The sequence below is a fragment of the Dunckerocampus dactyliophorus genome, chromosome 18 (genome assembly GCF_027744805.1).
Source record: "Dunckerocampus dactyliophorus isolate RoL2022-P2 chromosome 18, RoL_Ddac_1.1, whole genome shotgun sequence".
NCBI lineage: Eukaryota > Metazoa > Chordata > Actinopteri > Syngnathiformes > Syngnathidae > Dunckerocampus > Dunckerocampus dactyliophorus.
In genome coordinates this window covers 14994824-15018825 of record NC_072836.1, presented here as the reverse complement: position 1 = coordinate 15018825, position 24002 = coordinate 14994824, and the positions used below count along the sequence as shown (strand labels likewise).

The 24002-nt window shown below is 40.0% G+C and overlaps 1 protein-coding gene across 19 annotated transcripts in view; it reads left to right on the top strand.

Annotated features, from left to right (window-relative positions):
* Positions 1-21091, top strand: part of nfixb (nuclear factor I/Xb) — a 213468-nt gene extending 192377 nt beyond the window's left edge. For all 19 annotated transcript variants that reach the window (XM_054758685.1, XM_054758673.1, XM_054758677.1 and 16 more), the window contains 2 exons: positions 2713-2804; positions 12121-21091. In XM_054758685.1, the coding sequence (XP_054614660.1) occupies positions 2713-2804; positions 12121-12135 (107 nt within the window). In that variant the 3' untranslated portion in view covers positions 12136-21091. The remainder of the gene's footprint in view (positions 1-2712; positions 2805-12120) is intronic.
* Positions 21092-24002: the final 2911 nt, after the last annotated feature.

The following is a 24002-nucleotide window of genomic DNA, read 5'->3' as shown; positions in this document are numbered from 1 at the left end:
TGATGCACGAGATCCCCGGTGTGGAAGCTTCTCAGACCAAGCTTGAAATCTTCACATCTTCCCCAGCAGATGACAAGAAGAACCTCAAATCTTGAGGAGATTCATTGATTTGACTTTAATTATGTGCAAGGCAGGACTGCACAGTGATCGAGTGGTTAGTATGTTGGCCTCACAGCCAGGAGATCGGGGTTCAGATCTCCGTTTGGGCATCTTCCTCCCACATCCGTACTGACAAGCGGAATAAAAACTGATGGATGTGGAAGACGCAGATCTAAGGCAGTTAATATGAGGACTCCCAAGTATTCCACTAGAAAGTTGGTCGGTATTGGTGGAATATTTTCGTGAAGTTGTTTTAGGCTGAACCTCAGTGGAGATGTTTGTGAAGCAAAGCTTTGAAGTTGAAGGAGCTATGTCAGTTGTGGGGCTACTCCCAATATTTAAGAGGGGCACTGGATGGAGCAACTTTTAATAATGTAGTTTTTCAAATTTAGTGTTTGTGTTTTCCACAGTCAGTGTCTGAGAGTCCTTTGTCTTTTTTTTGTATGTTATCCCAATCTAGAGAAAATGGATGTACTGTGTACGGTGTCCGTGCCATTGATTTATCTTCAGACTTTCTCCTTCTGTCTGTCTCTCTATATTTTATATTTCTTCTTTGGATAAGTCTGCACACCGAGTTGTGAATTCTCCGAAGGGTACCTCAACAGCCCTAAATATGTCACACTCTGACGCCAGTGGCCTATAAATGTCTCTGAATGGCCCTTAGTGTTACAGTTTGAAGTGCTCAAGTACTTTCAGTTTTCAGAAATGGGATTATGGGGCTTTCATTTTTTACGATTTTTTGTTTGTTGGTCAGAATGATTGGGGGGAGAAATGGTGCACACTTTTGAATTAATATTATCAAATCAACACAGTCATAATTCGTTCCAGAAGGTCAGACAAAAGCCGAAAAAAAAACCTCCCATAGCAAATAATATAAATCCGTTCCAGACACCCAAAAATATGAAGGAAGAATACATTTTGTAGAGAATAGTTAACACTTTTACATGCAGAAAATGATGCAAAAATGAAATGAACAAATGAACAGTTAACATCAATTTCACCTTTATTGAAGACTCTTGCTTGCGAAAATGGCGAGGAGTGGAAAGGGAGGAGTAGAGGGGAACGGCATCTTCGTATTTTGTGAGGAGTTCTTTGTTGAATTTAATAGACAGTGTAAAAGAAGCAGGTCGAAATTTTGGCAATTGTTTTTGTCAAAAATCGAATGATGCAAAAACTGGGGTGTTCCTAAACTGAGGCTTGACTGAATATACGTTTAGAGTATTTTCATGGCAGTAGGAACCTTCCACCAGTGGTGTTTCCATCACAAAGTAATTAAAGGTGGAGCAACTAAGTCCATCGTGAAGTTACTGTCAGTAGATTTGGGTTGACGAGGTGCAACCAAAGACCCACCAAGGCACAGTTCTTCCATACAAACCGTCAGATAGCCTTGACCCTGAGCCCTGTACGGTATACACAACGACTTTGTTGTGAAATGCATCCAAGATGATTATGAAATGGATAAATCAAATATAACAAGGTTGTGACCCTCAACCCGATTAAAAGGGGTATTTAAAAAGTAGCTTAGGGAAACCAACAAACTCAATACTCCCAAGGAGCACGGTCACACATGCGGCCTGAATTTTGTTGGTGGTCTTCAAGTGTTTATGCTTTTAAGATGTATACAGCAGGACCAGGTCTATAAATATACCAGATGAATGCAAACTTTGGGACCAAATTCCTGCTTATTTCCAGTACAGGTGTGCACTTGAGTTCGACTTGCAATGTTCTATGTGCTACTTACTTAGAACTACAACTACTACTACTACTACTACTGCTACTACTACTACAAACACAGTGATAAGTTTTTGGCTTCTTACTTTGTTCTTCTTCCCCACGCCGTTTGAAGCACTTTTTAAAGTTTAGAACAAATAAATTGGAGGCTAGCTAGTTAGCTCGGTAGCTATGTTTTATGCTATGAGGCCATGACCTTGCCGTGATCCCGTAGGTCCAGTAGTGTTGCGCAATGTGGTGTAAACAAAGAATAATGACAGTGTACAGGTGATTATAGGGGTGTTATTTCATTTCTACAGGTCTCTAATAATGGTAAAAAAAACATATTTAGAAAGTCATAAACAGGTTTTCTATGCGCTATCTACAAAAACATTCTGTTAATATTAAATCCTATTTCACGGAAATTCACTTATCGCGGCCGGGTCTGGAACCAATTAACCGCGATAAATGAGGGCCGACAGGATATGCAACAGATTTATGTGAACAAATCACAACTGGACAGTTCAGGTTGTCTTAAAAGATGTTTCGCCTCTCATCCGAGCAGGCCGAGCAGGGCATGCCTCTTCCTCGACCCCTCAGACTAGAGCTGTCCTATTTAGTCAGACGAGAGATGTCCTATCTAGTCTTTGAGCATGAACTGATGAAGCCTGCTTGGAAGAGAAGCAAAATATCTTCGACGACAACCTGAACAATTCAGTCTGATCGATTCAGTGCCCTGAGAATGCAATGACCTGGATGATTGAGAATGTACACAGTCATATTGAACAAAGTCGTATTAGAGGTAATGTTGGATGAATTTCACTATTCCAGCTTTGCTTGTCATTTCAAGCATTTATTCTGTTGTGTGCATTTATGCCTCTTTGTCCTCTTCTGTCTCCGTAGCATACTCCACGCCAGGCGCCACAGCTCCCAACAGGTTTGTCGGCATCGGATCACGGGACAACAACTTTCTGAACATCCCGCAGCAGACACAGGTGGGACTGATTTGAGTACAGCCTGCACAGCACATACTGTAGTAGATCCCTGCTGTGGAAAGACACGAGTAATTGAGACGCCCATAAAGTATCTTTGCGACCCTCTAATAAAGTCTGGATTACGCTGCTGCATTGAGGCGCCACAGTCCGCACCCTCCTGCGTCGATTTTGGATCAACATTTGCAATAAAAGTGACTGTTGTAATAACAGTGGTACCTCGGTTAACGTCTGTCCCGGTTTGCATGTTTTTTTGGTTAACATCCAGAATTTTGGCAAAAATTTAGCCTTGGTTTGCGTTTGCCTGCTTGTTTACCATCTAAAATCACGCGCCCAATACTTGCACATGATCGCGCATCGCATTGTGGGCTGCGGGCACCATTTTAGGCATTCTAGGACAACGGCGTTTGTTTATATCAGTTGTACAGAGATACACGACGTAACAAACACATGCACAATATGAAATGTGCAAGCAGTGAGTAATGGAGTGTAAAGGTGACTATAGGCGTGTTACAGTATTTCATGTCTACAGGGCTCTAATAATGTTTAAAACTGTATTTAGAAAGTCATAAACAGGTTTTCTATGCTCTAACTACAAATGTATTCCATTTCTTAACTTTGAATCCTGTATCGTGGAAATTAATTTGTTATAATCGGGTCTGGAACCAAATAACCACTACAAACGAGTGACGATTTTATGTACTAATGAAGAGGAAAAAACCATGAATGCTTGAATTTGTACGTCTGTATGTTTTACTGGACATTTCTGGTCTACCATATGTGTACAACTGTGAATTTGGCAACAGGCACTCTCCTGCTGCCTCCTTCATTCCCTCCTCTTGCTACCTCTAATCTTGTATTTTCGTCATCTTGCTGTGCACCGACTCCCACTAACACACACACACATCAACTTTAGTCTTTGTTGAAGAATATTTTCTTTCCCTCCGTCTATTACATTGTCTCCCTGTCACCTTCTTGGTTCCACTACTCTTCGCCTCGTTCATACCTCCCCCATTACAAGTACTTTTCTCATTAGTATCCAACCACACTCGCCTGGAGCCAACACATGGAAGCCATCTGAATGTGCTCTGCTGATCCCTCCCCTTGTTACTCTCTACCCACCATACTTTTACTCTTTACTTTCCTTTCCCTGTACACTTTGTATTGCCTTTGCTTTTCTTCTTCTTTCTTCCACTGCATTCCAAAACGTGTACTTATCTTCTCTCCATGAAACACTTACCTTAAATGCAAAACTCGTCTTTAATCCGCTGCTACAGTAGTTACACACACATTGATCAGACGACTTAAGCCCAGCTTAAAAAAACAGACCTACATTTTTCACGAACAAGGTGTTAGTTGAGTTTCTGAGAACAAAGCAACCTCAAACAGAACCCAGACTCCTTGCGGGGTGGCCGTCTGCCTCGACCGGTTAGGTTGCGATACAGAGGGCAGAGACAGAAAGGGGGCTAATGCAATGACGGAGGGATGAGATTTGTTTCAATTGCGGTAACAGGTGCAATGTTGATCTGGGAAGTGTGAGCACCTACTACTGCCTAACCAAAAAGTTAAAAGTTCCCAGCTTTAGTCACACAGCAGTAGGATTCATTTTTGTCCGATACGCACTACAAAGAACACATTGGTCTCATTGTGAATGTCATTGTCTAAAGCAGTGGTCCCCAACGTTTTTTGACCCACAGACCGGCTTGTGTTCCCACAAATCTCCCGTGGACCTGGGGGGGGGGGGTCATATATTACAGCGGCCTAATTTATCTTATTTATGATGTATTGTGTAAAACTAAGACATGAATAACATCAAATTAAAAGCACAAAATGAATGTCGACCCACCATCCACCAGTTCAAGCCTGGAGTTTTTCCAGAGAGATTATTACATGGCTGTTTGACGTGTGTGGTAAAAGGCAGTGTGCTAGCATGAATTCACTTGAGACAAATGTGCACATTAGCACTCAATAAGTCATCAAAACTTACCGTTACGCATTCCCACATAGTATCAGCATTTGAGACCAGATATGAGGTGAAAGAAAAATGCTAAAAATACAGTAGTAGTCTATCTGTGCAGCATGAGATAAAGTTAGCACACGCACAATGGACATGCGTCAAGTGAGACGGATGTAACAGAGAGAATCCGGCCACTTTTCAAAATAAAACATAAAATAATAATAATAATAATAGTAATAATGGAAATTATTTTTTCTTTCTGTGCGGGCCAAATGACCCACCCCGGGGTTGGGAATCACTGGTCTAAAATACTATCTTGCATTAAAGAATCAAAACAATTTAAAATAAGGCAGAATACTTGATGAACAGGCTGTCTTGTTATTATAAACTTGCAGTACTTTGCAAACAGACACCAAAATAGATAAATATCACATCTAATGCAGCGGAACCCCAGTTTTCATCGGATTCTGTTTTTTGATGAATAATTATTGCCACAAATATGTCTAGATTTTTTTACAATGTTTTGGATATTGTACGGCCAAACAGTGCGCCTAACAAAGTAGCTGAGTGCCCAAACAAAGCATCCACACCATGGTGACTCAGCCTCTATAAAGAATGGATATGTTTCTTTAAGAGTTGGGACACTATATACTAGTGATGCTCCGATCGATGGGCCACCGATCAGTATCGGCCGATTTCCGTGAAAAATGAAGTGATCTACATATGCCGATAAATGCCTTTCAGCGCCGATCACAAAAGCCAAACACCTGTGGCTAGCACTATTGCAGCAGTGTAGTGTCTTGCTCGACCTAACATCTTGGGCATTGTCCTCCTCCCACTTTCCATCGCAGTGTGCAGGCGTGCCAATACAAAAACAATCATGTCTGCCATGTGGAACTTAACTACCAACACATGCCACGCAAACTATTTTGCGGCGGTAGCACATTAAAAGGCTTTAATTTAATACGGCATTTGAAGAACAAAAACACTTGACTGAGTATGGTGAGTTTTCGAGGCTCGCGGTGTGGTCATCAGTCAAACGGCAGCAAACACGGCCATGCGGACACTCGCCCGTATGTGCGTGACAGTCAGAAGGCGGAGCTAATTGAATTCATCAGCCCAGATGACCAGCCTTTCTCAGCGGCGGAGGACACTGGGTTTATGTGTGTGGTTTATTTGTTCATAGAACTCACACAGAACGATTAACAATTCCGTATCCGTCTCCTTTTTTTCTCCTTTCAAACACTGAGCCATGCGCAGATGAGGCGTTCGAGGATGCTGCATATTTTTGAGTGTTAGAGGAGTCCGGCTTTTTTTAAATTTAGGGCTGCTGCAAAAAAAGTTCTTAGTTAACCGATTGCAGGGGGGATTATTTAGGAGAGACACATAACAGATAGTGGGCCGGGCCAGTGTGTGTACTGATGAAATGTGCCTGTTGCTGAAGTTTACAATAAAGTTCAAGTGAGCAAATATACAGCTTTAACCACACGCTCTTTAACGTTTAAGTTTGTAACGGACTAGAATGAAACAGCGTCCGCGTGGCTCTTCCGTCCCTTCCCCTCCTCCTCCTCATCTCTGTTTGCTAGTCTTCGAAAAAGATAAAAATGATGTTCATTTTTATTCATTTAATTAGTCCTTTTTATGTGTCTATTTCCTATGGGATAAATGTATTAGCTTTTTGTCTGACATTTTGGGATGGATTAATAATGAAAACCGAGGTTCCACTGTTTTAGAAATGGTTCCTTGTTTTAATTGTCCATCTCTTGAAAGTTTGTACATCTTGCAAATAAATGTAATTTACAGTTCAGGTTGTGAATTTCTCTTGGAGATCAATAAAGTGTCTATCCATACACCATCAGAAACACTGGGGTCCAGATGACCTCTAGTGGCGAGTTGTAGATCAACAGGAAAGGGCAAGGTAAATAGAAGACGCACAAAACAACCTCCGGATGTCTAGTTACTCCTGGCAACTAGACATGAGGTCATAGGCAGTTGATTTTGAATTTGTGATGGGTTCTCTCAACTGGAGTTGAGTGTGGGCGGGGGAAAAAAAGAAAGTCTGGTCAGCCATCTGCTGGCAAGGATTTAGTGCAGGAAGCTGGCATCCATGGCGATCCATGCAGTTGTGTATGCTGAGTCAAGGCCCAGAGTGCATAGCCATAGTCAGTAATAATTGTTGGTCTAAAGGAAACATTTGAAACTATGCATATAAACGAGGGCTCAAATTAGAACTGCGGAGTAGCCTCATGATTGCAAGCTCTGCCTGGTACTTTACTTTGAGCAACTAGCAGCGAGACATTAGCATGGTCAAGTTCTGTTGGGACAGTGCCCATGGGAGTGGGTGCACTGAGAAGGAGAGGAGGGGGGGTGTATTCATGCGACCTCTTAGTCTGACCAGACAAAAGGCTTCTTCCCCGGGGGCTCAGAATAGTTTCCAAGGCTAGACTTCTAGAATGTTGGTACATGGTGCCAGCCCAAGCAGGCCCAGCGTGGCAGCCAGCAACAAACATGGTGACCAATTTTTGCTCCCTGCTCCTGTTGAGTGCGACAAACCTGCTGCAAGTGCCGGGGGAGGGATGTCAATTATATGGACCCATGACTAACAGGGGCCATTCATTTATTTTTGGTGGCCTGGCACAAATAAATTTGGACCACCACAGATCGACTTGGCGCTACCTGTTTGCCTTTGTTCATAAGCACATTGTAATCACCTGGTCTGTCAGAAAATAAGAAGACTGAGCAGGAGGGATGAGTGTTTCCAAACAAGCAACTTTGTTGCTACATGTACAGTACAGTAATACCTCATTAAGTGAATTTCCGCAAAGTAGAATTTCTTATTTATAAATGGACTATTTTCATAGAGCACAGAGAAGCTGTTTACGACCTTCTAAATACGTTTTTTTAACATTATTAGAGCCCTCTTGACATGAAATAACACCCCATAGTCACCTTTATACTCGTATTACACAATATCGTAGACATAATAACACAAAATAAGTCATTTAAGACATAAATAAGACTTGTGTGTGTTGCTATAAATGTTTTCCCGAGGGGAGGAGAGTGTGTGGCGAACAGGACGTGGCGTCATGGGTTTATAGTCGAGTTTTATCTTGCCGTGGGTTACGGTTGCAACAGTAGATTGTGTTTTTATCAGGGATTATTGTGCCTGTTGTGAGATGTTTCAAACCTGCAATAAAGATCAGTAGTTCCGGCAATCAAGTCTTTTGATTGTGTGTCATCGAACAGAATCAGACATCTAGAATCGATGTCTTTGAATGCTTCTTTGGAATGACTTATATTCGAATTTTAGTTCATTTAGTCATTGTTATGCTTGAAAATGCTTAATTTAGGCAAATCAGTACGTAATATTTGGTTAAATATGCATGGTGGGGTGTATTCAACCATGAAACAGCAGTTCTCAGTTTCAACATTGCACACACATTTCACTGTAGCTCTGTTCACAACAGCAACACAACACCTCCTCATTATCTACCCACTACGGTAACGGCGAATGAGGCGCAGTCACAATGGAAATCTGAACATCAACATTGCAACAGCACATTCCCTGTGTTCTGCATCGCTGCTGTTTTTGCTGTGATAATTATGACAATTTGCTGTTGATATTTTTTTGTATTGGTGACATTATTACTTGGTTATCAATTTATTTACATTATTGAAGTATTTAAATTGCTATTCTGTTCAACTTGTGTGTCACAAAATTACGTACAAATAAAAAGGAATTGTTTTCGGACACCTTTTAGAAAGCTTTTTCAAGGTTTTTAAGCAAGTGCCCCGTTTCAAAAGTGCCGATTTAGCACCATTATCAGTTCAAATGTAAACGATACCCATGACTCCTCACATTCGTTTGTATTTTGAAACGAATTTGTTTTGTTTTTCATCATTTTTTGTATGCTAATGCTCCATGGCCAATTATGCAAATTTGACCATTATGTGGTTACATCATTACGTCATTCCCACCACCGCCACAAGTAGATTGCAGTCCCTTGGAAAACACTGAAAGGGAGATTTTTTTCCCCAGGGCCCCCATATCCCTGGTGGCACCCCGAGTGACACATGTTGTACCACTTCTGGAACCATCAGATACCGTTCATCATTCCACACACTTTGCACAAAGGGCTCAAATCATGGTAAACCAGCAAAGGTTGAATTGCAAAAGCTGTTTTACCTTTAATCTAAAAGGCTGGGAAAAACTAAAGAAGCATTACGGGGTAAAGGCAAGACATCTCCAACTGCCGTCAGTTCGACCATTTATGGACAGTACAGTTTGTAACATCACAGTAACAGAATTTGCAGTCATCCAGGGGCCAAAAACCAACAAATAGACTGAGTCCAAGCCACACTAGTATTTTGAATCTATGTCAGTTTCATGGTCAAACCACAGAGGTCCCAATCATACTGTGTGTGCATCGGGACAAGGATTTTCAACGTCCCCAAAAATACATTAGAAAAACATTGGAGGCCATCACTGCCATTTTGAGTTAGTGACATAATTTGGACTCTGTCGCAGTGATCGGTGGATGCAGCTGGATTATTGCGGTCGTGCCCAATCAAGTCAGGAAGGCTTGGTTATTACTGCAGAAGTCAAGTTTATTTATACAGCGCCAGTTCATAAAAGTTATGAAGTTATCTTTACACATGGACCGCACTCCTCATACAGTACATTCAAGAAAACCAACTGAACCCCTTTATGAACGACTCCTTTTTTGCAAAGTAGCAAACAGATGAGTCCGGAAATTTACATCCTGTCTTGGGGGCTGTTAATCATAACATCCCACCTACATTTATCGCAGCAAACCGTAATGTAAAGCACTTCAGCTATTAAAAATACATCAGAGCGATAATGCCTAAAAAGGATAGACGGCACCTTTGGGAAAATCTAGCTTGATTGTTTTAGTTTGTTTTCAACTAAATTTGGAGGGATTTATGACCCATACTGCAGTAATCCACCCCAGGGGGGCAATTGAGATTATTTGCATTCACTTTGGGTGAGCTGTTAAATTTTGTACAGATGTTCATGGTCCCAAAAGGATAAATCCTACTGATTTTTCCAACCTAATTTTCCAATAATGCCAAAAACACAAAGTACATATTTCCTCCATACAAAGTGGAATGGAATCCCATTGTTGTCAGCGTTTATTTGCCACATCAAGGCTTTTAGACATCATTCTTACATGCGAGGCCACCCAGGAGAAGTGATTCATTTAATGATATCTGCATGTTTTTCCCTTAAACGTTGTCAAGGTGCTGCGCTGCTTTGTGAGGACCTTCTGAGTTCTTTTTGGAAATGGTTCTTGTGAAACATACAAGTAGTCAGTCGCTCTAGTCCTGTACAAGCCACATGGGAAATGACATTATCATATCAGAAGCTTAAAATGAGATAGATACAGTAGATACTTGAAATTCACATTTCCAGCAGCTCTGCAAAAATGTCATAATAAACTTCAAAATGAACAAACGAGGCAAGATTAGGAGAGAGAAGAAAAATAAGAAAATATAATAAGAATAAATAGATAACACATGCATAATAAGGTAATAAGTCCAGTCCTGTGAGTGTATTTTATCGCTCCCCTGTTGTGTTGAACAGCCTCATGGTGTGGGGGAGGAATGACCTGCTTAGTCTTTCAGTGGAGCAGGACAGTGATAGTAATCTGCCACTGAAACTGCTCTGCTGTGGGGAGATGATGCTGTGCATTGGATGATGCTGGTTGTCCATGATGGAAAGGAGCCTCCTCAGTGTCCTTTGAACTGTCAAAATGTTCAGGTCATACGGGACATGGATGCTACCATTTTTTCACGTCCCAAAAATATCCATTCTTTAAGTCACTGTTCCAAAAATTATCATATTTTGAGGAAAATGATCATATATATCTGATTTGACGTTGCTCAGGGCATACAGTTAAACCTTACCGCAGACTGAATGCGTACAAAATTAAAACGGAAACACATACAGTGGTTTGTACAGATAAATAAATAAATACTGTAGTACAGGACAGTACAGTACAGTACAGTACAGTTGATAGTACAGTAATACTTTATCGTGGTTAATTGGTTCCAGACTTGTGTGATTTTAGCCAAGTAGGATTTCTTATTTATAAATGGAATATTTCAGTTAGCACATAGAAAACCTGTATACGACCTTCTAAATACGGTTGTTAACATTATTAGAGCCCTCTAAACATGAAATAACATCCCTATAGTCACCTTTACACTCATATCACCCCATACAGTAGACATAATAACAGAAAATAAGCCATTGAAGATATTCATGCGTGTTGCTGGCTACTGTTGGGGCTATATAACCCACTAAAACTCAACTCTGAACCTACAATGTCCCTTCCTGTCTTCTACAGATCTGTCCGCCCGCCATTAAGGTCAGCTAGGGAACACATTTACTGTGACACACACGAACAGGAGTCTTATTTTTGTCTTCAACGGCTTATTTACTCTTATTATGTCTACGGTATTGGGTAATACGAGTGTAAAGCCATGTAAAGCCATTTACAATGCACTGATGAGACAATAGCCACCACAGGAAGTACGCTGTCCAGAAAAAACAAGGAGCTGCTAACATGTGAGCCTATGTTATCTTATTTACTGTAAATTCCGTAAATTAAATAAAGGTTTACCTGATAAATATACAAATGATACAAATTAGTTTAAAATAAAAAAAAAACTCTTGTAATGCTTTCCAATATTGCATTCCGTCTTAGCAATGCTTTCATTGGGGCGCTGCAATGACGTCGGCCTCCCTCTGTTTCTGTGGCTCCCTCTGTTGGGCACAGACAGCATTGCAGTGCCATTCACTATTTTTCTATGCTGGCTCCTGTCTAATACAGAGCTGCCTGGTCTTCGGACTCGTGTGTGAAAATATGTTATTTTATGATGTGGACACGTTCGACTTACACATGTATAAATCAGTTTTTTTTCTCTTAAGTTTCGTGGGAGTGGTTTATACACCAAAATTTACGTCTAATATGTCTCATTTCCTCTGATTTTATCTGCTATATTGGGTCACACAAATGTAAGGGTGACTGTATGGGTGTTATTTCATGTCTAGAGGCCCCTCATAATGTTAAAAAACATATTTAGAAGGTTGTAAACAGGTTTTCTATGCCATAATTACAAAATTTATAAATATTAAATCCTACTTAGCGGAAATGAACTTATCGAGGTCGTGTCTGGAAGCAATGAAATGCAATAAACAAGGGACAACTTTATTTCAAATGGGGGTGTGTGAAAACAAATCTGCCCTATGTGGGGGAATAAAAAAGTAATTGCGAACCACTGACAAAGTATTACCAGCACTAACTAAACCCTGCTTTCCCTTTTTTTCTCTTTCAGTCTTGGTTCCTCTGACAAGATCTGTGCACGAACCAGCAACGAGAATTATTTCTTTACAATCACAAATAGATTATAATTGTCCTCCAATCACAACACAGTACAGTGACGGGCCATTACAGTGCATCTCACCGACCTAAGCCAAAACACAGAGAAAACACCGCAGGAAATTTCAGCAGCACTTAGAGGAACTCCGGACTCATTGTATTCAGTCAGAGGAAGGAGCCATATGGAGCAAAGAACGCTCGATGGAAAGATGATGGCATGGACAAGAGGAGGACAAGAGAGCGAAGGGTAAGGTGACAAATGGCAGCAAGCAGCTCGGAGGGATGTCTCCTGAAAAATCAGCACAACGTGACAGCGACGCAGGACGAGCCTGAGGAGAACTTTGTAAGGATGCAGTGGCTACAAAAATCAGCAACATTTGAGCAGAACCCACGATGAAATATAGATTCCCAGTGAAAGCTGCAGTCCATACTCCACGCAAAACCGTTTCCCTCCCAGAACGACCACTGACTCTACAAAGGCCCCTTCAACCCTCCAACTAACTAAAGAGACACCATGCCAAAATATAGCGTGTAGGCTCGCACCTACAGGCTCAATCAATTAACATGAATCCTATCGATGTGCACTAATTACACACAAGGCATGGCGGCCAAAAGCTTGGCCGATGATAAGAGTTTTAAAGAGGAAAAGGCACAAGAGGCCCCAAAGTCGAGACCCATCACATCTGCCCACACTTTGAAAACAGGAAGTCCAGTCAGACACAACCTGTGCCATGAACGCAGCATTTGTACACAGTTGTAAACACACCGTGTTGTGTTTCTAGAAGGTGTGTTGTGTAGTTACAAAGCAAGCCCAGTGAACCGTCACTACCTATTTGGTTAGCAATATACAACCAACACTGTAAAATCAGTGTGCACCAATATAGATAGCAGCTATTCACCCTCCTCCCCTCTTGTAAAGTAGGTGATTACATTTGGTATCTCGTGCATGTTCTCTTATTTGAATTCCTTTTGGATTTGTACTATTTTATAATTGTTTTATATTTGAATGACAGCACCTTATAAAGAAATACCGTAGGATGTTGCAAGGTGGTTAGCGAAACCCATGGTCATGTATGGAAAACATAGAAGAAAACAATTCAAACATTTTAGGGATATTTTTGTTTCCCTTCCAAGATTTTAAAGATTGATTCTGTTAGGCTGGCCCTGAGCCTACAAGAACCTGTGTAGCTCTCTGATTGGTTGAATGCATTCAGCGTGGCAAGCTAGCGTTTTATAGGCAGGGAGGGTCCCACATGAGAAATCTAAAAAACAGAAAATGTGGCTCTTGTGCGTTTCAGAGGTACAACGAAGCCTCTTTTGTCGCCTTCCCAAGGAGCCAGTTGTTTCTTTCCAGTTTCCAGCATTTTTACCTGATAAGAAAAAGTAAAGAAACTAGGGATGTCCCGATGCAAATTTCTTGACTTCCGATCCGATCCGATTTTTTTTTGTCTTGCCGATTTGATCTGGTACCGATCCTTGTTTCTTCTTTTTTTTTTAAATAATAAGCTTTTGTTACAAACACGAAATTGTGGGATTGAATATGGTTATGAACACAGCTCTTCAAAGCATTAAAAATAATGCAGCCAAATAGAACGTATTATACAGCATGACCAACAATATTGTTTGGCTTTTGGAACAAACCTTTGTGAGCCAGGTCCCTAATCCAATAAAAGTCCATCCAATAAAAGACAAAATTGGGAATAAATGGGTGTGCAAAATACCTTTAGGGTAGGGCTAATCATTTGACATGGGTATAGTTCAATTTGTGGTGTGATTTATTGACGGCCCCTAGTATAAACAACCAGCGGTTACAGCGGCATTGGCGGAGCCAGAAGTTTTTCATTGGGGTGGCCAAGGTGAGACCATTACTCACATAGGCGGGGCAATAAGTTGACACCTGAAATGTCTAGATGGCCAGTGGGGTCGCCAGAGTGACCAATGGTGGCCACGGAGCTCCGCCACTGTATAGCGCCACTTCCCGTGACACACCAGTCCGGGAACAGTGAGGGGGGAAAACTACCGCTGTAGCTACGGAGCAGAATATCCAACGTCCAACTGAAACTAACTTCACCACGGTACACCGCGGACATGTCTGCATTTCTGGTGTTGCATTTTCTTCTTTTTGCGGGTGGCGAGAGTCGAGTGTGGCCCAGAGTTACGAACGCTAACGCTTACAAACGGATCGGCCCGATCTCTTGATGGAAGCCGATATTATCCGATCTTCAAAATACAGCGGATCGGCAGCCAATCGGGACATCCCAATCTAGGACAGTTCCTTATTCCTCAGTGCCAAACACACAGGGTTCATATAAAGGCTTAGACTTTTTTTTTTCGATTTTTGAGGGTTGATTGTTTCTCATGTGTGAAACAGCCCTGATTTTTAAATTAAAAATAGGGACGGGCATTTGACTCAATTTCAATCGACTCAATTAATTCATATTTTTATGTGGAGAAAAGAAACTTGGCCTTTCCTCAGAGTCATTTCATTTTGCTAATTATGAACTACAGTGGAACCCGTTTACGTCGACAACTCATCTACCAACTCATCAAGTCCTGGTCCTTGCGTTCTTATTATAACTAAAAAGTGCCCCCTTAAGTCGGAGTCAACATACATGATTGACCGCTTTTGTCGACATCAAATTTGAGTCACTTGGGTCTTTTCTATTGAAAATCGATCCGTTTATGTCGACGTGTTTGCTCCAGCGGAACCCGTTTAAGTTCACTCATCAAGTCCTAGCCCACCATGTTCTTTTACTGAAAAGTGCCCACTTAAGTTTATGTCGACGGCTTTTGTCAACAGAAAATTGGAGACCCAAAGGGGTCATTTGTATTGAAAAACAGTCCTTTTATGTCAACATGGTATTTGCTGCAGTGGAACCCGTTTGTGTTGACAACCTGTCTACCAACTCAAGTCCTGGTCCACCGTGTTCTTATTCCTAAAAAGCATCAACATTTTGTCAACAATTTGACCTCCAGAGGGGTCATTTCTATTGAAAATCGGTCCTGTTATGTTGACATGTGTTGTAGTATTATCCGCCTCATCATTATTGCTAAGCGAGCATCCAAACGTGCACACATTGGCTTCCTGTTCAGTCCAAAGTAAGTTTCAAAATAAAGGCAAGACAGTATTAACCTGGATTCTACCACAGCATCTACCAATTTTTTTTAGATTGTTAGCCGCCAGAAAAAAGATTTACAAAAGCATGGGTCCAACGTGGTCAAAGCTATATTCGGTTATGTCGAAAACCGCTTATGTTGACATGAGTCATCCAACCTGAGGGGTGTAAACTTAAACGAGTTCCACTGTCTTGCCATCGCAGAGGTCTGCATGGATCATCTTCTATCGGACACAAGCTAGCTGAGACTGACTCAACAGCACCTCTGTTGGTTGCAGCCAAGTAGTGCACTCCATTCTCACCTCACTTGCTTCAAGACATGATTAATCGACAATGAATTGCCAGGAATCTTAAGGAGCAGTTCATCAATTATGCCCATCCCTACTCACACCAATTAATCAGCAAGCATCATCTGTCGCAGTTGCGTTTACCGACCACTTTGAATCCTTGATTTTTACCCTCCATAAACTGTATGAACCCTGCAAACGTAAAGGTGGCAACTGAAAGAGTACAAACCAGACGTTTTTGACAATCAAAGGAAAAGGTATTTCCTGGGAAGTTGTTTGGCGAGCCACACCAGTCAAGAAAAGTCAACTATTTGGTGAGCCGTGCTGGCGATGATTCTGTACGATAAGTGAAACGAAAGAGATGGGAAAGGTTGCTGAAAATGGGGAAGCTGTTCTTTTTTCTGTCTCCATAAAAAAACTTTTAAAAAAAGTTTACCTGTTGTTTACACTCCCAGACGGACCGCCGCTCCAAGAGCGGAGGGAACCACGCTGCGGAGCAAAATGAATATGTGACATATCGGTCTCTTTTCAGTCGCTTTTTTTTTTTTAAAGGATAAAGAGAAATGGGATGTAGTGAAAAGGATGGCGGCTCTGGTAATCTCAGCCCTTGTAGTGGGAATCGATGAGCCCCGATTGATCAAAAATGCACTAAAACGATCACGCCAGCCAAACTTTTTCATTTCTAAATCAGTGTTGACACGTGTCTTGCACACACACACACGCCCTGCCCAACTGAACTCAAAGAGGAAGGAAGTCTTAAACGTCGACAATCTGACGAGGCCTTGATGCTCATAATCCTTTTATGTGAACGCCGCTTAGTTTCTGATGGGACGTTCCATTCGAAGCACTCACTCGAAAACCTCACAAAATAACTGGACTGCCTGGCCACGTTCCTCACTGCAGGGAAGCTCCACAGTCGGCCACGCATCTCCTCAGCCTCATTAGATTGAGCGAGCTCTGCTGACTTCACGGCGGCTTCGGTGGTTTCTTTTCTAATCTAAAGGAAGTGCCTCTGTATTCCCATTATGCAATTTGTCAAACATGAATTCAGGTTCTTTTTTTCCACATATAAGCTATAGTGAATGGTGGAGCGGGGGGTGGGGGGGTGGGGAAACTATGTCAGGAGAAGGGGAGATTAAAAACAGCTCACTAGATAAGCAAGCATCTTTATATATACAGTAATACACATATATATTTATAGCTACAGTATATCAGTTTGTTTTTATTTGCAATATAAGCTCAGTGGCAGTCTAGTTATTTTTTGAAACATGGCAGTCATAGGTTGGATCTCAGAAACAGCAGATTGGAGCTACGGTAGCAGCCTCTAAATTGCTCAACACGGCCGGAGAAACGAGGAAAATCCACGGCAAACAACAACAAAAAAAATGTTTAAAAATCAGATAGTGTAGATGTAAAAAAAACAAAAAAAACCAACAGAAGATCAACTCATGTTTAGTTGTTTTCTTTCTTGTTCGGATGGGAAGTATTGTAATTGAAACGCAATGATGTGTGTTGATTGAGCCATGTGCAATGCCTTGGTAGAGGATTTGTGTTTCTTTGTTCGTGATTAAGGGTGTTGCGAGAAGAGAGGGGATACCCTCTTGCTCTCTTTTTTCTTTTTTTTCCCCTTTTTTTTGTTTTCTGTTTGTGTTACTTGTGTTTCAAGTCCGTAGACTCTGGGACTCTAAATATAAGAGTGGAGAAAAAAAATCCAACTCATTGTAAGTAAGTTTCGGGGGAATTGTTCCTTTGGTCTTTGTTTTATAAGAAAAACTTTATTTCTAATCATTTGTTTAAAACACGTGGGAGGGCTGAAGGAACAATTTTGCAACTCAGAAAATATATATCACTTTGAAAACTGGTGCTTTCTTTCCGAGAAGTATTAGGGCCACACAGAAAAAAAATAAAGTCAAAATATTAGAAAAACATTCCTAATTCTAATTCCCAATATGACAACTTATTTCTCCAAAAAATATGCCTTGATTTTCATAAAATTGAATTTTTTTTAACCAAAAAACATTTTTTTCTCATAATATTCGTATAATGAAAATGACTTCTATAATACAGTAGATCCCTGCTTGTCACGTTACATTTCAGGCGAATGGCGAAAAACTGCAAGTAATTACTGCACACACAAAAACTTTAACCCCGGTTTAACCCTCCGTCTAATTTGACGGAGACGTTCTCCAATTTCACATTAACATTTGCAATAAGTTTGACCGTTGTAATTATTACATTTGATTCAGCACGAGAACCCTCCTCTTCTCTCTTTGAGTTCCTTGTGACACAATCCAGGTTTAAACCATAAATATGCCCGCGATGAACAGATGGAATCGGAGTGATGGTGTAGCCAGTCGCAGCACACAAATATGGTGCGTTCAAGGAATGAAAAAACATTAACGGTGAAGCATAAAGATATAAACATGTAAGGATTGTGTGGGTTTTTTTAAACAGTGGCACATGTATGCTGTACATTTTATCTGTATTATCATATATTTAGAAATTATTACCGACTTGCGGTGGTTGTGATGTGTTTCTGCGGGGGGAAAAAACTGAGACACATTTTTGGAGAAAATAAATACAAATATTATAAATTCCAGTGTATAAGCTGCACCCACTAAATTTAGAGGAAAAAACAGATTTGTACATACATAAGCCGTACCGGTGTATAAGCCGCACGTGTGCACATTATAAAATGGCGTATTGTGGCGTGCACCGGTCTGTGAGAACCAGGCAGCTCTTTGAAAGGAGCCAATCATGAGCTATGAAAAAAACTTATGATGAGCTTGTCAACCTATTGGAAATTGCAGGAGGTCATTAACAATACAACAGTCTGACTCCGTGTCATCTTACAAACGACATTAAACTAATCACACAGCAAATAACACTCAAACGTTACACCTCTGAAATATACAAATATGTACCAATACAAGTTCAAAGTGGAAAAAAGCCAACATTTAAAATTTTCCCATAATGCATTTTGTTTGAGAAAACCATTTCATTGGAGGAGCATAGAAAGCATAGCACAATGCTGCCTCTGTCCACCAGAGGGAGGCTGACGTCATTGCAGCGCCCCGATGAATGCGTTGCTCAGACGCATTGCATTATGGGAAAACATTAAAATGTTGGGTTGGTTTCATTTTGAACTCGTATTGGTACATGTTTGTATATTTGTCAAGTATACCCTTTGAGTATTAAGTTGCTGTGTGATGAATTTAGTGTTAGTAAAGTGTTCTTTGAAAGATTACCCCATTTGTCAGACTGTTATATTGAGTAATGACCCCCTGCAATTTCCAGTGGGTTGACGAGCTCGAGCTACCAGTGCACTTACACACTGATTGACTCCTGCCAAAGAAAGAGCTACCGTTTCCTCACTGACTCGTGTGCGGCACGACAGTTAGTATTAGTTTTGAAGTAAAGGAGATGTCACGAGATTAGAATTTAGCCATAAATTAACCGCACCGCTGGGCTCAAAGTTTAAGAAAAAAGTAGTGGCTTTCACACCGCAATTTACGGTAAAAAAGTATTTTTTTCCCCAAAAAATCCGGAAATTTGCAGGGCCCTGGCTGTTGAATCGTGAATGTGTGGAGATCTAACTGGATTATGATTTTATTCTCATCAAATGATTGGCTCTTTTTTTCTTTTTTTTTTTTTTTACTCTGTGTGGCCCAGATACTCCTTCATGCTTTCTAAAGGCTAAAGTGCAGTCCATCTATTATACATACAGTCAATCCAATAGCAGTACACACAATTATCATAAAAGCAAATTTTAGGAAAACATACATTAATCTGTCTTTTTGTATTTACTGAGAGGGGGGAGGGGTTCACTGTGTGAAAAAAGGTTGTTGTGACAAAAGGCATTTTTCCTCCTCATGAACTAACACCACGTGGATTGTATCATCTTATATCCAAATACGGGACATAGACAAAATCTTCTCACTTTGGGAGATGCACACAAAGACCATGAATGATGAGTCTCCTGGTCTGGCAAGATGGGATTTTTGTTTTTATTTGATGTAAAAATTCCGTCAGAAGTTTGCATCTTTGCTCTGAGTGGTGCTGTCACCCATTGAAATGAGCCCCACACGTCCCCCATCTCCCCCCACCACCCCTTCGCTCTATAATCCCAACATTTCCCTTTTGTAAATGACTATAAATATTTGTTTGGTGATGTAGTGTTCTAGACTGAGAGCATCTTAAAGGTCATCCCTAAAAAAAAAAAAAAAAGTGCCTTTTGTTCACAGATTCCATCTTGTATACTCCTGAGTGCCCATCTCAAATAAGGAAAAAAGAAAAAAAGTCCCCCCCTTCATCCTTCTATATCCACTTGTTTCTCTTCTTCTCCTTTTTAAATCAGTATACATCGTACTAAAGGCAACTGGTGTGATTTAGTTCCTATTTTTATTGTTGAATAATTAAAAAAAAAAAAGCAGAAAAAGCAACAAAAAACAAAACAAAAAAAAGCTTCTTTTTCCTCTGTATCTTGTCTTCTGTCTATCTCGGACACTGGAGTAGTCTGTAGCTGCCCCCCCTCCCCTACCCTCCCCTCCCCTCCCGCTTTCTTTTTTTTTCCCCTTTTCTCTGAATGGTGGGGTTTAAAAAAAAAAAAACAAACAAAACAAACAAAAAAAAAGACACCTTTTATTTTGTCTGAGCAGAATGCAGTTAGCACACATGTTATTCTTGTCTGTACGCTTCACATTGTATTACCATTACCCATCTTCTTCAGCTTCTCCATTCAACAGCTAATGTAAGTGAACAAGTTACACCAGCGGGCTCTGGGCTGCGTTGAGGATAATTATGGGGGAGGGGGGGAGGGGGCAGAGAGGCCACAAGCACTCATTGGGTTTAAATGAGGGAGAGCCAGTGCTGTAGAACTGCTAGTGTAGGCAGGTTAGTTTGTAATCCTTGTTTGTGTCTATTTATTATTTTTATAATTACATTTGGACTTGCTTATTGATTTTCTTTTTTATTATTATCATTATTATTATTTTTGTCATTGCAACTTGCAGCACTAAAACGCTGCACTCAATTATGCACCTTTCAAGTGGTTGAATGAGACCCACTTTAAAACAGACAACAAAAAAAAAAGCACCTTATAAGCAGACCGGTTCCACGGTGTCTCGGCTTAAAGGCTCATTTTAAGCACAAAAAAACAAAAAAAAACAAAGGTCACACGCTGCCTTCCAATATGGACTTTCTATAAAATTAGCAGCAATGTGTTCCAGACGTGTAGACCAAAGTGTTTTGTAAGACAAAAGCACCTTGGAATCGAACCATCAGCAGCAGTATTAACAAGCACCATAGCAGAGAAGCCATAATGGGGGAGGGACAGGTTGCACCTAAACCACCAAGAGTGCTTGTGCTCCTCATCCCTTCAAAAGCAGCATCCCATCCTCACACACACTTCCAAGAGCCCCTGGTGAAATGCATGTGTTAAAGTTTCTTTTCCATAATAAGATTTAAAAAAAACAGTTAGAAAAGAGCAACACTTGATTGAATAAAGAGGATGTTCTTGACTGTACTTTGTCTTGTGTCTTTGTTTTCCGGCCCCAAACATCACGAAATATAGTTTCATCTTACAAACGACAAACACATCACACACAATGCATTTCGTTTGAGCAAAGCATTTCATTGGTGGACAAGCAGCATGTGCACCAGAGGGAGGCTGACATCATTGCAGCACCCAAATGAATGTGTTGCTCAGATGCGGTGCATAATGGGAAAACAGTTTCTTTTAAATCTCATTAAACTCATATTGGTACATGTTTGTATATTATATATATTCCAAAAAAAGGTATATTAGGTATACCTTTTGAGTGTTAAGTTGCTGTGTGATGGGTTTAGTGTCGTGTAAGATGACACTGTGAGCAAGCGGCACAGTATTCAAACAATTAGTAGTAGTTCTGAAGTAAAGGAGATGTCACGGGATTCAAATTATAAAAATGTTCTTGTTAAAACACAACTTTTTTTCTCTTAATATTTTGACTTTACCCTAAAATTACAGCTGTTTTTATCATTTTTGCTGTTTTTTAATTTTCTAACTTTCTTCCTGTAAATTTTCTTCACGTAATTGTGACTTTGTTCTCATAATATTTGAACTTTATTCTTGTAACATATCTTTTTCTACAACCTAATTTTCCAAAAATTGCAACTATTCATTGTTTCGTTTATTTATCATAATATTACCACTTAAAAATATTCTTTAATAATTCAAATTTATGCTACTACTATACTACTATTATTTTTCCTCATAATATCTCAACATTATTCTCGTAAAATTATCTCTTCATATTTTGATTTTTGGTCAAATTAATGATTTTTTAAAGTTTTTTTGTTGTTTTTTTTTTGTCAAATTATATATTTAGAATGTGCCACGGGCCTCAAATGGCCGTAGAGCTGTACTTTGGACACCCCTGCTATATACAGTAAATCCCTGATATTGATTTTATATTTATTATTTATAATGTGCGAGTCAATAATATGTCTTGTGTTTTATGTCTCATTTTCTCTTATGTCTACTGTATTGTGTGTGAAGGTGACTATAGGGTGTTAGTTCATGCCTAGACGTCTCCAATAAAGTGAAAAAACGTATTTAGAAGGTCGTAAACAGGTTTTCTATCTTTCTTTACTGTGAAGATATTTGATTTTTAAGTAAGGAATCCTACTTTGCGGAAATGCACTGGCCACTGAATATACAGTAACAATAAACCAATTAACTACAAAAAAAAGAGGGCTTAACGTACTGCTACATCACGGTTTTTCAAAAATGAAATGATTAAATGATCGCTGTTTCGTGGTTGACTATGGACTATTACTCCATGTGGAAGTGGTATGTTTTTTGCCTGCTTATTTTGTTCTTCCTCACTCAGTTTCATAATCAGTCATAATATAACGTAATCAGTCTTTTATTTTCTTATATCCATGGTGCAAGTGGATAATATATAAGCCCTCTTTTCTTGGTTCCATAAATTATTTTAAGTTTTTTCGCCAAAAAATACACACAACAGCATTTGCTAGGAAGATATGTTTGGATGGATGGTATTTCTCCGTTTGAAAGGAAAACTCGACCTGAATCTGTGGATTATTCCATCATTGCACTCTGCTTCTGTTTGTTTACATTCATATATGTAACTGCATTTGTTTTTATTGTATTTCTTTATGTATGTAATACGTAAACGGATATGACCTTTATGTCTGCACCAAAAACAATGTCTTTGATCCTCTCAAATTTTTGGTGCCTAACTGTTTCCCAAGTATGGTAGTACGTGTGTGAATGTATAAACGAGAGGCATTAACTCATATTTCTTTGTAGAAAGGCGATTTATGAAAGTAAGTACATATACTTGTATTCATTTAAAGCGCAGCCCTGACACATCCAATATGGCGGCGGCGTTGACGTGTCGCCGCAGTGGTCAAACTCACTCGATGCGGCGTCTATCTATGTCTATGATTGAACCCAGCGCTGTCGTAATACGTTGCTGAAGGAGGAAGTAACGTACGTGTCGCGAATGCGCAGAACCGATTGCGTTTCCGGGACGGATTGCGTAGTGACTGTTGCAATGTGATGTAAACAAAGCTAGCAGTACTGTCGGAGTGTGCATCTATGTATGGCAGATGCATGTCAGACTGGCATGAATATATCAATGAAGTGACAAATGTCAGTGAGGATGGATGATATGCTGATGGCAATCTTTTTTTAATGCCATTATGTTTGAGATACTACAACAATAAGGAACTTTCCCAATGCTACTGGTGAGTTGTTATGTCTTATTATTGCTTATCATGTCTAATATATTACGTAATAATAAATAAATGTGACGATAGGGGTGTTTAGGACTCTTTAGGACTCTAATAATGTTAAAAGAACGTTTTTAGAAAGTCATAAATAGTTTTTCTATGCTGTAACTACGGAAATATTTCACTTATGGCGTCGAGTTTGGAACCAATTAACAGCAATCGACGAGACGACTGTGTACTAATTTGCTTTGTCCCCGTTAATGCAAAGCTAAGATGTGGATGTTTTGTTCAGATAACTTCGAATACATTTACCTACATATATCAGAATATTAAAAAAAAACACTACATTTCAACCCAGCAGACTATGGAATATTTGAGTTATGTCATGTAATATGACAGGAAAACTGCCCAGTCGTGTCATTATTATTCGCTTAATCGCTTTACTCCATGACAAAAACACCACATTTTTTATTTTGGTCCGGAATACCGAGCCATGATTGAACACAAACTTAAATCTATCAAATAAAAAAGCCTGTCATTCAAAACATGCAGTACAAACATCCAACAGAAGGGGGAAGCAGTGCTCAGCACAGACAACAAGCATGGCTGGTGTTCATCAAAATGAATTTAGATTGATACTTTATTGATCCCATAAGTCAATTTATCATCACCTCTATATTACCGCCACTCTATAT